Here is a 15,242-nt window from a genome sequence, read left to right as displayed (position 1 = left end):
CTGAGCACCATTCCCACTGCTTGGGACCCATTGGGAAAAAAAAAAAAACAACTAAGTCTGATAGACTGCTGCCCCCCCAGCCCTCCCACCCCCTACCCTCCTGCTGTGCAGCCTGCATCTCAGCCCCAAGTTGACTTGTTCTCTCTCCCTGAAGGCCTCCCCGTGGTGAGCACTGACTCCTTGCTGCTGGCCACCCTTGGCTGCTGGGGGCCTCTTGGTATCCTCTGGCCTCTGGCTGGTCCTTCTCAGTCCCCAGCCCTGGACTTCTGCTGTTCTCGCTGGTGATACCACCATCTACAACATTTTTTTAAAAGATTTACCTATTTATTTGAGAGTGTGTGTGTGCAGAGGGGTAAGGCAGAGGGAGAAGGAGAGAGAAAATCTAAGCAGACTCCGAGCCTAGCACATGGGTGGTGCTCCATATGGGGCTCGATCTCACAACCCTGAGATCATGACCTGAGCTGAACTCAAGCGTCAGATGCTTAACTGACTGAGCCACCCAGGTGCCCCCACCATCTATAATACTTTGCGTAACCATCCAGATACCTTGCATGTTTTACTTAGATTATACATTTGTGTGCCTGCTTCCCGAGCGTGATCTGAGATCATTCTTACACCCTGAGTCTTCCCCTTCACTTACCTACAATTTATGTCCCCCCCCCCCAAACTCTATGTCTTGCCGGCTTAGCTCAGTCCCTCTACTTTTACACCTTAATTTATTGTGCCATCGAATCTTCCAAAGATTACCCATCACTGTCCCGTGTCTGTGCCATGACCTTCACCAGGCCTGTGTCACCCCTTGTTGTAGCAACCTCCTTCCTAAGCTTTCTGGGTCCCCTCCCCCCCCAGCCCACCTCCACAGCTGGAGCGGGGTGTGCCCCCTGCCGTGCGGATCTCCCCGTTCCACCTCCTGCAGGTAGGATCAAGTCCGGTTTTATACCTGCCGTAAAAGACCCTTAATAGACCTGTTTCCTGCCAGCTTTCCAGCCTCATCACCTTCTACACACAGACCGTTCGTTTCTCCGGGGACTCGTATTTCCCCTACTTCTCCTTAGTGCCAGCAGCCCCTTTCCTGTCTTGTCTTGGCCCATTGATCCCTTCAGGATACAGGTGAGAGAGAACATTGTTGGTGATGTTTTCCATGGAACGGAGTGATTGTGGGGCACTCAGGACCCACTTCAGTCAGGGGACCCCCCTCTCATCTGCTGAACGGCTTGCGCGTGCGGTAGTCCCCCCATCTGTGTGGTTTCTGTTAGGCCGCCCACTGCAGTGCGGAAGCAGGTGACCGTCAGACCATCTGTAATGGCCTGATGCAGTGTCACAAGGCCCCCGTCATTCCCGTCGCTTCATGTCATTAAGTAGGCGTGTTACCATCTCACAGCATCCCTAGAAGGGGGGTGAGTACGGAACACTAAGATATTTTGAGAGAGACCTCATTCACATAACTCATCTACATCCTGTTATAATTCTTCTGTTTTATTATGAGTTATTGTTAATCTCTTACTGTGCCTGATTTATAAGTTAATAGCAGAGACATATAGGTTTGTATAGGCAAAAACATAGTATATGGAGGGTTCAGTACTATCTGCAATTTTAAGCATCCAGTTGGGGTCTTGGAACATATCCCTCATAGATAAGGGGTACTACTCTGCCCTCTAATAATGATCATTTCGTTGTGTTGGAAGTGAGCTTTTACATACTGGTTTATCAGACTGGGCTCCCCATTTGGGTGTTGTCTTTCCTGCCTGGGATAGGTGTTTGGAGTAGGAGGGGGAGGGGGCATTCTTGTGTCTAGGATTTGGAGGGGGTGAAGCTTGGAAAGGTGAAGTGGGGTACCTGTAGGTCCTGTGAAACCACGCAGGGGCTTGATTCTCTCCTAGGCACTCGGGAGTCATGGGGGACTGTAGAACAAGGCCTGCAGTGTTTTAGGAAGATAGGATCTGTCATCTCTCCCAGAAAGAGCACTTGAGGATAGTCCTTTAATCTGCCCTCTGCAGGGCATGGCCTTGGTTCCTGCCTAGGGCAGACAGAGCAGTGGCTAACGAGTAAAAGGAACAGACCCGCACCCCCACGCCCAGGGCCCTATTAGCAGGGAGTCTTTCCTTTCTCCCTCCCACTTGGTGTGTGTCTGTGTGTGGCTGTGTTTTCCCCTCCATCAGCTCTCACTGTGTGATTGTCTTGCATGGAGATTATCTGTGTTTCTTGGCCAAGGCTTAAGGTCACCGGTGTCCCAGGCAGTTCCTGTTCCTTTTTGTATCCCCCTGAAAGAGAGTTGCCCAGTGGGCCCCGCAGGGGGGGACACCTGGCCTCCTGGCTCTTGTTCTAAGGCCTGGATTTATTAGCAAGTAGGGTGTTCCACATCAAGCCTTGTATGAGGGGCCTGTAGCCTCCTGTCAGCTCCTGAGGATCCCCTGTGAGTTCAGACGGGGAGCCAGGCTTACCCTCTGATGGATGGTTTTCTTCCCGGACTGTCTTTACCTTGTGTGGGGTCACAGTCAGGCCCCTGGGGTGCAGAGAGGCTGGACAGAGAAAAAGCACACCCAATTTGTAGATGTTATTTAAAATGTTACTTTGTATTTTTTTTAAAAGATATTTGCTTATTTATTGGGCAGAGAGAGACACAATGAGAGAGGGAACATAAGCAGGGGGGGTGGGAGAGGGAGAAGCAGGCTTCCGCTGAGCAGGGGGGCCAATGTGGGGCTCAATCCCAGGACCACGGGATCATGACCTGAGCCAAAGGCAGGCACTTAATGACTGAGCCACCCAGGTGCCCCAATATTACTTTGTTTGTTTTTTTTCAGGGATTGATTTATTTATTTGAGAGAGAGCATGGTGGGAGGGGCAGGGGGTGAGAGAATCCCAAGGAGACCCTGCGCTGAGCACGGGAGTCCAGAGCAGGGCTTGATCCCATGACCCCGAGATCAAAACAGAGAGTCGATGCTCAACTGACTGCTCCCCCCAGTTGCACCTAAAATACCACTTTCTGTTGGTAAAATGAGTTCTGTGGTAATGTATATGTTTGTATATTTGGGGGGTGTAGGGGGTAGGAGAGACGGCATTATACCTAAGTATTGACATTTGCCCAGACCTTATTAGGTTTAGGGGTATGGAGGGATTGGTTGGGGGCACAGTGTGGTAGTGTTTACCTCGGGCCGTGACTTTGGGGTGAGATTTGTATTTTCTGTTTATCTGTAGCACGTTTCTCTGGGAACTCTTGCCTTTTACGTTGTTATTTTCCTGTTCCACTTTGCAGATGATTTGGAATATCCCCTGTGAATGTTATTTGCTGATGAATAGGGATATCTGAGTGCTCGACATTTTTCATTAACCTTCTTGGCCTTGATTTAATCTACTTGAATCAAATCATCATCATTAAATTCTATGTATCAGGTGCTGTCATTCAGGTGGTCCTAGACGGGTCTTTGTAGACCCCTGCAAAACAGGCTGGATTCCAGGCCAGGATGGGGCTATGATGTGTGTCCCATAGGATCGGGAGGCATTGTTGTGACACAGAGCATGGTAGGGAGCAAAGGTGACGCAGAATCAAGAGGCAAGTAGCGGGGGCTCCCTGGCCAGACCTCCACTCCTTGCCGTGTGTGGAGGAGGATGGTTCTTACTGGTGTTAGACTGGCACCCGTCAGTGTAGTTAGGATGTGCAGAAACTGGGACAGCAGAGATCACACGTTTAAAATTCCTACAGAATGGCTTATTTTAAAAACTCACTTATTTGCCTCCTAGCTCTGGTGTGCTCAGTTTAAATATGGGCAGAGGTGGACGTGCTGAGCAAGTCCGGGCCTCTCTTGAGGCATCCCGACACAAAAAACTGGAGGCACCTAAAGGCCCCTGGGTTGAATCAGCCGTCGGCCCCTTGGCAGGCCTGGTTTATGGCCCGTGGAGATGGCTTTACTTCACTCCATCCCTGTGAACTCACAGTTCGTTTTCCCAGCAATCTCTAGTCCCCATGGCTGGCTCTACAGACAAAACATGGAGGCTGACACACTGGCGTTTTGAATAGGAAACTTTCCAGGCGATAGAGAATAATTACAAATGGTTGCCACGGAGAGATCACCTTCTGCCTCCTCTTTCCTTTCCTGAGTATAAGCAAGCAGGTGAAGGCAAATACACCTGGGCCCTGCCTTGTCAGGCTTGAGAACCCCTGGATAATCCTTTCATTTCCCAGATGCCAGGAACTGCCCCAAGGGCCTTGGGGGTGATTCTCCCTGGCACCCACTCTTGACCACGGGCAACGATCAGATCAGTGACTTGCTGTCGTAGACATATCTGTGACGATTCAAATTGCCCCCTCCTTGTGCATCCTGCTTTATGGCGCTCAGGCTTCATGAAAAACTGCGGCAGAGACGACATCTTGTCCCTGGCAGGGGCCCCTCTTCTGCAGTCTAGTCTGAAATGGGACCCAGTCTTGCAGCCCGAAATCCCACACTCCAGAGCCTCTTCCTTTTCCTTTTGGATTTTTAATTGTGTATTTCTCTCATATTTATATTCTCTCTGAATAGGTGGCTTTTGGTCATGTTTAAAAATATTTCACTCACTCCTGTGTTAGGAATATAGACGGTGTGGCCAGTGATCTGAACTCTGCCAAGCAGCCCAAGAGAAATGCTTCTGAAGGATACCGATATTTTAGCAATTATTTTGGGTGCATGCTTCATTGTTTTCCTTTAGTTTTTAACTTCCACATGGCATTGTTTATGAGTATGCCATGCTATCCGAATGCGGGGAAAGGTATTGGGATGGGGGGCGGTGAGGAGACTGAAGTATGTAGTCAGATAGGAGACTGGAAGTATTGATCCAGGGATCTTTTTTGAGGAGGTAGTTGAAGTGTATATGTTAGGGCCTTGAGAGAAAATACATTTCATGGGAAAGTGTGTATGTTATCTGAGGCTGTCCGTAAGTACCTCATAGGTCAAGTTCAACCTGTGCAGACATAGATTGCTTGAATATGCAGTCTTCTTGAAGTGATCGTTCTGTGGTGGATATAAAGGCCGTAGGGAAGAGCTGTTTTCCCACAGGCTCCCTCCTGTGTTTCGGTCCATAACTAACTTCCCAAATGGGGGATGGATAGCGTGACACACTTAATCTTCAGATGCATTTTTTTTTTTAAAGTCCAACTTCAGAGATTTCTGAAACTCTTTGAGTGACCCTTTCTAAATTCCCGTTTATCCCAGTATAAAATGTAGACCTTGGAACCAATGCATATAATAAAGCAGGTAACATAATTTTATCATCACTGTTCTGATTATGGACTTTTCTCAAAAGTACTCATTGTCATTTTTTAATCCAATATGGAGTGTGACTGTTAAGGGTAAGTCTGTTCAGCTTTGTGAACATGGGCTTGTTGAGAATCTGTCGCGCGCGTGTGTGTGTGTTTGTGTAGCTTTGCTAAATTCTTCTATCAAGGCAATTTCTCAAGTGAGAAAACCAGAATCTCTAGGCGTTGCTAAAAACCACACAGAAAGGTACTGTCAGAACTCTGCCTCCTGGTTTCAGGCACCCGGCCCTCCCCGCCAGCTTCTGGTCATCCCAAACGGAGAATTTCAGAAAGCAGGAGTGAAAAGCATCTTTGTTCCAGCTGTATCTGCCTTCTGTTGAGTGACCGAGGGACCACAAACTGTGTACATCGAGTCCCGGTCATAAAAATGTGCGCGTAGGTGACCGGCTGGACTCCTGGGGTTCTCCAGAAGCAGGAGCCTCAGGGAACAAATGCTCCAGGAAAGAGGGGCTAAAAGACTCTTTATTTAAAAAAAAAAAAAAAATCTTCCCCACCAATTGGGCGTAACTTTCAAATGTTTTCCTGTCTGACTGAAATTTTCCTGCCTTAGCAGCAAGATGCAAAATCAGTGTTGGGAAAGTCTGAGTTGAGCCCATCTGGCTGAGCTGGGGGACAAGGACATTTCATTTGGCCCTCCATAAACTTCTCAGGAGGAAGGATTCTGAGCCCACTGTCCCTCAGGGGGTCAGGGTTCTCCACATGCTGCTTCTTGTGTTCCAGTCCCGAGGTGGGAGTGGTGGTCGTTGGGCAGCAGCCATTGGAACAGAGTTGCTTCTATGAATCAGGCCTCACACCCTCTCCTGTCCTCAGTGGTTGGTCTTCCAGCCCAGCCTCTTCCAAGCGCCCACGCTTGGTTGTGTCTGCCAAGGAATGAACCAGCCAAACCCGAGGATGAAATGCTATCTAAGAGGAAAGCCATGAGTTTGCTTTCACTGCGTTTCTTCTCTCTTATCTTTGGTGCCTGTATCTCAATTCGCACGGGAGAGACAACAGTTTGGGGCATTTGGGGAGCCTAGGTGTGCATAGGGTCTGTGGCTGGCTGGCTGGCGGGTAAGCTCAAGAGACCTTGCTTTCTTGCTCTGTCAGATACACGGGATACCCAGGCCCCATCCCCACAAGGTGGAGGAGCAGTAATACGGTTCAGACTTGAGGGAGGACCTCCCCAAGTTATCTGTGTAAGGCTGTACTCCTGGGGGTTGATGGGAAGTGGGATCCAGAAGTGATAGCCTTTAAGAGCTGACAGTAGAGAGGATCTTTCAGGACATCCATTCTACCTGACTTGGCCTGGTCCTTTCTACCTTATCTGGACAATGGGGATATTATTAGTATCTCTCCTATACAGCTCTTGTGAGCATTCCATGCAATAATTTAGGTAACGCCCGTAGGACCATGCCAGGTGCTGACCGAGCACTTGATGACATTAACTGCCATAACTGTTGTTGCGAATGGGTGAGAAAACTGGGGTCCAGTGAGGTCACCCCCTGCCCCGCAGCAGACCCGGGCCTGGAATCCAAGTCCAGCATGCTTTGCTGGAAGCAGCTATTTGCCTAGCATCTCTGGTCTCCTTGCAAGCAAGAGCTCAGCTCCGTGTCCCCCTAAGAGACTATGGCGCATGGACTGGTTTTAGTTTTGTTATGGCTTCATAGTCATGTGCTGGACGCTCTGAGTGAAAAAGTTCAGTGAAGCTCTGTGTGTGTGTGTGTGTGTGTGTGTGTGTGTGTGAGAGAGAGAGAGAGAGAGAAGGGAGGGAGGGAGATATGGCCCCTCCTACATAATTTAGTGTTCTCCCTTTGCATTAGCATCTTAGCACATTTTCACTTTTAACCTTTCACCCACTGAGCCTGGCATTTAAAATGCTATTAAACCCCATAATGTTTCCTATAAACAGCCATAGAGAGATGGGAAATAATTGGAATGACATCTTTAATAGGCTCCTGTTTCTCAGCCCTGCGTGCTCTGGGAACCCAACGAGAACTTGCGGGAGGGGAACTTGGTCATTGCTCTGTTCTTGCTCTGAGGTTGGCAGAGGGTTATGGAGGGAGGTTTTGGAGGTGCCAAAGGACCTCCTTTGCACAGAGACCTTTTAAGCACAGAGAGTAGTTTTTATGCTGGAGAAATAGAACTGCTTCTTTGGAGTAGTCTTGTTTTTTAAATTAGTGAACATGGTGAATGAAGGAGCAGATCACTCCTTCCCCCTTCAGAGGGCTTCAGGAGAGCATTGAGCCGAATTTCTGGCTGCCCTTAGCCAAGGAGAAGGAATTCCTGGACTGCATTTTTGTGGATCAGCTTCTTTCCTTCTTCTTCCTCTTTGCCTCTGGTAGATAGTTTTTGGTCTTCTCCTGCTTCTCTTTCATGCTGCCGTTCTGTTTTATGTGCCGTACTGTGTATATCCTAAATCTGTTTTGGGGACACATTTTTTAAGAGTCAAACGGAACGTGCCTTTTCTGCTTATAAAGCTGTGAGGTGTCGGGAGGCCACTGTGTGTGTTGGGGCCGCACGTTGATCTTCTTCGTCTGTAAAGCTAGGAAACTGACATCAGCTGGCTGAGACGTAGTAAAGTGGAAGCAAGCGCGGCTGCCGACGGAGAAGGTGTATGGCTCAGAATGGTTTCTCCTGCTGCTGCCTGGGGCTTGGGGATGGAAAAATACTGGAATTTGGTGTTTTTGCCTTAATCAGAATCCTAGATCCTATTCTGTGAGACTCATGTTCAGAAAACATTTGCTAAGCATTCATCTGTGGTTACTATTACAGCTGCTTGCAGTGTTAGTTCATCAAGTAGGTATTTACAAGATACCCTATGACAGGCCCAGCACCGGGGACCCAGGGATGGGGGAGGAGAAAGGACATGACCCGAGCGTAAATGGGGGCAGATGACAGGCACAATCCTGGTTCCCCTGTTGAGTCGCTGTATTCATTTAACAGGCACTTACTAAGCGCTGGTTGTGTCCTTAGACCCTACTTCAGGCTATGGATCGAAGCTAACCGAGACATTAAGACCCCCACTTCCCTCGTACTTCTCTTGCAGTGGAGGGAGAATTTAAAAGGAAGTAAAGATAAACCCCATGAAGCTGTACACTACAATGGGTAAATTTTATAGTGCGCAAATTATACTTCAGAAAGGCGTTGCAAAGGAAAATATCTTGGTCCTTGTGCAGCTGGCAGTCAGGTCTGTCCCAACACAGTCGGTCCTCACCCTTCACACATTTCGTGTCTGCCGATGCACCTACTCCCTAAAATTTATCTGTGACTCTGCAGTCAGCACTGGGCGATTCTGTAGTCATTTGTGGACATGCACACCGCAGTGGAAACTTTGAGTCACCCCCACGAGCACGTTCCCAGCTGAAGTCAAGCAAGACGATGGCTTGCCTTCTAGTTTCAGCCCTCCTGTTGTAAGCAAGTGTCCTTTTTGTGGTCTATTTTATGCCGCATTTTTTTTTTTTTTTTTTTTTTTTTGCATTTTCATGTGTTTCGTTGCTGATTTTGCTGTTTAAAATGGTTCTCAGCCTGGGTGCACAAGTGCTGTCTATCATTGATAAGCATGAGGAGGCTCCCGTATGCCCCACCGAGAGCATACTTGTGTTAGATCAACCTCTGTAGGCGTGAATTGTGGTGCTGTTGCACGTGGGTTCAGTGTTCACTCTTCAGCTGTATATATTAAATAGAACATCTTTATTTTTTTTAAGATTTTATTTATTTATTTGACAGAGAGAGACACACAGCGAGAGAGGGAACACAAGCAGGGGGAGCGGGAGAGGAGGAAGCAGGCTTCCCACTGAGCAGAGAGCCCCATGTAGAGCTCAATCCTAGGACCCTGGGACCATGACCTGAGCCAAAGGCAGACGTTTAATGACTGAGCCACCCAGGTGCCCCTAAATACAGCATCTCTAAACAAAACCACACATAAGCAAGGTTGTATATTGATGGCTTGATGGAAATGTTGTGACCAGAGACCATGTATTCCCATGTATTTCCACTAACCCAGTGTCCAGTGACTTCACTGAACAGAACTAATGTGAACAACAAGATGTGGCTGTCAGGGCTAGGGAAAGAACACAGGTAGAGCCCGTACACCAAATGTCTGTCTTCCTCAAGAAAAAAAAGTGGGAGGATTCTTTCAGGAGTTAGAGTAGTGGATTTATATACATTTATATACACCATCCGATCCTGTCTTATTTAGCTGAGCTTTTTGGTATCCAATATTGGTGAATCTGTGGAAAATCTAATGAAAATGCTAGGATGTGTCAGGAAGTTTTTATTATATTCCCAGGTGTTTGTATGTTGACACAAGTCAACGGAAGTTGACCTAACGTTTTCCACGTAGCTAACTGTATTCACATACTTTGATATATGTTGAGATTTGTATTTTGGCCTATAGGATCCTGCAGTAACTGTTTCGCTGACAGAGCTAAAAATGTGATTTAAATGTTACTTATAAGGTGTAGCTCCTTTCGCATTTTTTTCACTCTTTTATCCCTTGGGACAGGTTACATAAACACAGCTCAAGTCATAATGTCAAAAATAAAATGAAATGAATCCCGAATGGACACATGCGTAGGAAGAGCTCTCAGAGAGCTGGCGTCAGACGTGTGCAGGGAGACGTCAGTATGGGCTGCTGAAGGGAAGAAAGCAAAGAACGCAGAGGGGATGTGAGGTTCTTATGTATTCCTGAATTGTTCAGTGCTTTCAGTGTATGTATTTCTTTAGAAATTAAAATAAAAATGTACTTAAGACATAAACTAATTAAATTCTGTGAAGGGCCCAGGACAAGTTCCAAGACAGAGACTGGCCTGCCGGGCTTGCCCCGAGAAGATGGTGAGGGCTAGTCTCTGCCCGAGTGGCTTACAGACTTGGCTGCCCATGGGAGAGCTCTGGGCCGGTGCCCCAGAGGGTCAGATTTGGTGGGCTAGTGGTGACCCAGGCATAGAGATTTTAAAAGCTTCCCAGGGATTCGAATGTGCCAGCTGGAGTTGAACACCAGGACTCTACTAATGGAACTATACTATATCACAGAAATGGACTCTGGCCAACTTAAGGAGGCTCTCTGGGGGTTCGCACCATTGATGGGGCTCTGGGGTGCTCCAGGGCAGGGCTGTGGGAACTGCAGAGGAAGCATCTGGGTAGGCACACGGCACTGACCAGCCCATTCCTCCATTCCTGCCCCAAATACAGAGTCCAGGATAAAGTGTCTGATTGACTGGTCTTCTGTCCTGGGGGGAGAGTGTGGCCCTGTCAACCTTCCAGGAGGAAGCTGGTCACCAGAGTGACTGCCTCCCCCAAACACACACATGCATGGACACAAATACACATGCACACACAGCTGGGGAGAGGTGTTTCCCCAGGCAATGCTGATGCCTTCAGGAAGCGGGGAATGCTGGTCAGCCAAAAGCTCACTGGAGGCCCAGTGGAGGCCCACTCTATCCCACAAACTTACAAGATGGGTGTGTTTCCCGGAAGAAACTGAATGGAGATTTGTGCCTAGAACACGTGCAGTAGTTGGTCAATACTTTCTTCTTGTCTGCCTGCCTTCTCTCTCTTCCCTCCTCCCACTTCCTCTGGCTCCCATGTCTTCTCTCGCAGGGCTGTCAGCCTGAGAAGACAAGGCTTACCCTCAGAGGAGTCATGGCAGACAGTACAGAGTCAGGCAGTTGGGTCAAGGATGCCCAACGGGAGTGGAGCTCAGGAGGGGACCCTCCGTTCCTACAGTGGTGGTGGGGGAGGGGCTTCATGAGGGCATGATGGCATGTGGTGGGTTAGCACCCAGAAGGTGTCAAGAAGGATCCTGGGGGTGATAAGCGCAGTGACAGAGAGGACGGCCAGAGTGATGGCAGTGGGGCAGCTCTCGTGAAAGAGTGGGAACAGAACAGCTGAGTGAAGCAAGCCAGCCCAGACTCAGCTTTCCATTCTCCGTCTTGCCCATGGAGTGGTTCCTGAGCCCTTCCCGTGTGCGTCTGGGTTAGTCCCTGTGTGCAGGGAGTGGCACGTGAGGAGAAATAAGAGGAGGAGACAGAGAGGGTGGTGTGGGGGCCACAGTGCAAGGTGCCTCCAGTAGAAGGTGTCCTCAGACTCCGTGAGCAGTTAGGGAAGGCTTCACGGAGGGGCTGCAGGTGAGCTGGGTTATGACGGATAAATCAGATTCTGATCAATAGGATTTGGTGGTGTGTGTGTGTGTGTGTGTGTGTGTGTGTGTGTGTGTGTGTCGGAGGGGGGAGTATAACGAAGTAGGATACAAAGTGCGAGGGACTAAAACCCCCAAAAGGAAGTAGTGAGTAGCACATTTTGGCAGAAACAGTGTCCATCTGTTCTAAAGAAACACAGGCAGTTGGACGAGAAGGGCGGTTGGGAGCCCCCTGAAAAAGGTCTTGTGGACCACAGTAGGAAGCTTTTGGGGTGGAGGCGGGGGAAAACCTGTGTGTTCGGATAGGGCTTTGTGTTTTCCAAAACGCCTTCTTATCCCTAGTCTCATTTGACTTTTTCCCTGCGAGCATGACCAAGCACGTCCCAGACAACAGCACAAACACATGCGAAGCCTCAGGCATTGCTGTGGACAAAGAGCAAAGGACACCTCGCTGCAGAGACGTGGGGCTTGGTGACGGGAGAGTGGCCTGCAATGTGTCACTCACTCAGTTCCACGCTGCTTTTTGCTGTGCCCAGTGTGCTCCCCCACCCCCACAGTACAGGCTTCAGACCTTTTTGTTTAGAGGAGAAGCAGTCAGTCATTGCTGAGGTGTCCCCCGCTTCGGAACAGTGTGGGTGGTGCTTCTGAGCCCCAGCTGCACATCGGAAACATCTGGGGAGCCTGAAACCGCACTAGCAGCTGGGCCAGTGCCACCCAGAGCAGCTGGAGGACCACGGATGTCCCTGATTTTGTGGACAAGGAGACTGAGGCTCAGGGTGCAAGTTCACACCCCTCGCTCATGGCAGAGGCTGCATGTGAACCCAGGTAGTCCATTTCGATCCTTAAGTCCAAGCTTTGAATCCCCATGTTCGGTCCGCTCTTCCTTCAGACGTAGTTGCTCGAGTACTGATTTGGCAGGTAACAGCCAGGTGGCAGGCTAAACCAGGCACAGCCCAAGTGAGATTTTCGAGGCAGCTTTCGAAATAAACAACCAGCTGCGTGGGGTGTTCCGTCTTGCCCCGGACCCCCCCGGCACAGTGGATGTGAACTTCGCAGTTGCAGTTCTCGCTTTCTGAAGCTCGGGTGTCGACTTCTGGGGCTGCTGGCCAGCATGTGGTTAACCAGCATGCTGGGGACACCTCAGCTCCATGGAAACTTCTTGAAGTCGGAGTCATTTTCTACCTGTTCCTGTCTTCCACAGCGCCCGTGCCTAGGACTGACTTACTCAATACTTGAATGGATGGCGGGCGGGTCTGTGTGCTTAGCCTTTGAGCTCTCAGCCTCCGAGCTCTCAGCCTGTGGTTTTATCTGCAGCAAGTACAAGCCTAGATACCGCCCAACGCCCCCTGTTGTTGTTTTGTTTGTTTTTAGTGCAAGCACTGGGAGGCGGAACAGTCAAGAAACACAGGGAAACAAACAAACAAACAGTTCTACCTTTTGTGATAGGACAGGCCTTCAGGTCTGAGATGCAAACAGAAAGGGCCCTGGGGGCTGGTAGCAGGATCCCCTTGTTTCTTTCGACGTGGCCAAGAAGCTGAATTGGAACATTTTTCCTTTCTTTTACAGGTCACCGCCAAGACTGCCTTCCTATTTATTTTACCTCAGTATAACGTTAGCGTGCCTACAGCAGGTAAGAAAAGCACGAGTCCCCGTCTTGCCCTGGCCCCGTGAACTCGGAAGGCCTTGGAAAGCTTACTGTTCCTGTGTACATGCACGGTCTTCTTAGCTGTTAAAGCTCAGCCTCCCACATCCTAGCTCTGCTAAGAGACAGCCTCAAGCCACGTGCAGCCCTCGGCCCACGCCTCTGCCCTCTCAGGCCCCTCAGTCCCACCATCAGGAACCGGGCACTGCACCCCTCTTCCAGTAGCAGAGTGCTGGGCAACCTCTTGGTGAATACTGGAGGAATTTCTGTTTGCTGAATCTAGTTCTTTCTTCATTGGTACAGAGGGGAATCATCTTGTCTTCAAGAGGAGAATCTCTTCTTTGTCTGACTCTCCCAGTGACTCGCTGAAGGATTCTGGGAGCAGTCCCTTACCCCATGGCCTCCAGAGGATGTAGACTCGGGGAAACTGGGCTTTGGGGCAGTCCGATCCATTCCCTTATTTGAGAGTCAAGCTGTGGGGCACTAGAGAGAGAGGAGGAGAACTCCATGCTCAGGAAAGGAGAGACAGGAGCCCCATGGCCAGTGCAGATGGTGAGGAAGCAAGGCCAATGCTTCCTCGTCCCTGGCGCACTCCAGCCCTGGCAGGCAGGGAGGGTTGTCGCACTCGGTGCCGTGTGGTCTGAGGTCCGATTACGCCTTCTCTGCTCCTGTCCCTCAGCTCTTTTATTAAAATTGAAGTAAAGTCGGAACACAGTGTTACACGAGCTATTCCTGTCTCCTGAAAATCCTAGTACCTCAGTTGCCTCTAGATCCAGTGGTCCATATGATTTACTAACTTAAAAAGGCATTTAGCTTTTCTCCCCTTTTTTAAAGATTTACTTGAGAGAGGGAGAGAGCGAGAAGGAGAGTGAGCGAGAGAGAGCACTGGAGCATGAGCAGGGGGAGGCGCAGAGGGAGGGAGAAGGAGAGAGAATTCAAGCAGCAGCTCAGCTCCTGCTGAGTGCAGCCAACAACTCAGGTCTCCATCCCAGGGCCCAAAGGTCGTGACCGGAGCTGAAATCTAGAGTCAGATGCCTAACCAACTGAGCCACCCAGGCGTCCCCTTTTTTCCCTGTTTTTTAAGAAAGTTGTGATAAAACACCCGTAACACAATTTACCATCGTTTTATAACCCTTTCTAAGTGTAAGTCCAGGGGCGTTAAGCACATTCACATCGTGCAACCGTCACCACCGTCCATCTCCAGAACTCTCTTTGTCTCGCAACACTGACGCTCCGGACTCATTAAGCAGTAGCTCCTCACCCCACCCCCTGCCCTTCAGCTTCCGACAGCTTCCTTGCTACTTCCTGCCACTATGAAATTTGATGACTCTAGGTAGTTTATGTAGGTGGAATCATATAGTATTTGTCCTTTTGTGACTGGTTGAAATTTACTTTTGTATAGAAACGTTTTTCAAAATACATGTATGTGACATGTGACACTGAGGAAATTTATAAAATGTAGATAAACATAGGAAGATAAAAATCACACAGGACACCATCACCCAGTTAACCACCAGAGTTGACTATTGATTCATAACCCACTATTTTTGCTTTTAGTAGATGATGAGCCTTCTTCCCATGCCATTAATTATTATTCTGTTCAGTAAAATATTTTGAAAAACTGCAGAGTATTTCTTAATAGGGATTACTACAGATTATCTGTTCAATCCTGTGTTATTGGATATTTAAGTTTCCAGCTTCTGTTTTAAACACTGCCACTATAAACATCCTTGGGACTAAATTTTAATGTGCATTTATGATTATTTTTCAGGATACATTCCTATTACTGGAATTTCAGGGTCAAGTACTAGGTACATTTTAAAGGTTTTATATATATATGCATTTATATATATATATGCATTGTCAGAATACCCTCTGTCATCTAATTCTTGTGACCCATAAGTCCTAAGTTTTTAGGGTTGTTTTTGTTTGTTTGTTTGTTTGTTTTTCAAATTTAAAATGAACAGGCCTTTTCTTTTTTTAGTGTTAGAATGCCAGTGTATTAATTTATAAAGAGATCCAGCTATCAGATGTTGTATTGGTATTTTCATTGCATTTCTCCCAGAAGTCCATTTATATGGGATGCCAGATCATAACCCAACACTGCTTTATTAATTTAGCATGAGAAAGCATGATCCTGAGGACTCCAGGAGCTGATGCGCGGGTGACCAGAGCATGCTTTTATTGTAGGAAGGGCC

The 15,242-nt window shown here is 48.5% G+C and overlaps 1 protein-coding gene across 2 annotated transcripts in view; it reads left to right on the top strand.

Annotated features, from left to right (window-relative positions):
* TRAM2 (translocation associated membrane protein 2) overlaps positions 1-15,242 on the top strand; it is an 80,217-nt gene that overhangs the window by 28,277 nt on the left and 36,698 nt on the right. For both annotated transcript variants that reach the window (XM_032340251.1, XM_032340250.1), the window contains exon 2: positions 12,969-13,032. In XM_032340251.1, the coding sequence (XP_032196142.1) occupies positions 12,969-13,032 (64 nt within the window). The remainder of the gene's footprint in view (positions 1-12,968; positions 13,033-15,242) is intronic.

Source organism: Mustela erminea, chromosome 4 (genome assembly GCF_009829155.1).
Source record: "Mustela erminea isolate mMusErm1 chromosome 4, mMusErm1.Pri, whole genome shotgun sequence".
Lineage (NCBI taxonomy): Eukaryota > Metazoa > Chordata > Mammalia > Carnivora > Mustelidae > Mustela > Mustela erminea.
The sequence above is the reverse complement of the archived record's forward strand: the minus strand, read 5'-3'. Positions and strand labels throughout refer to the sequence as shown.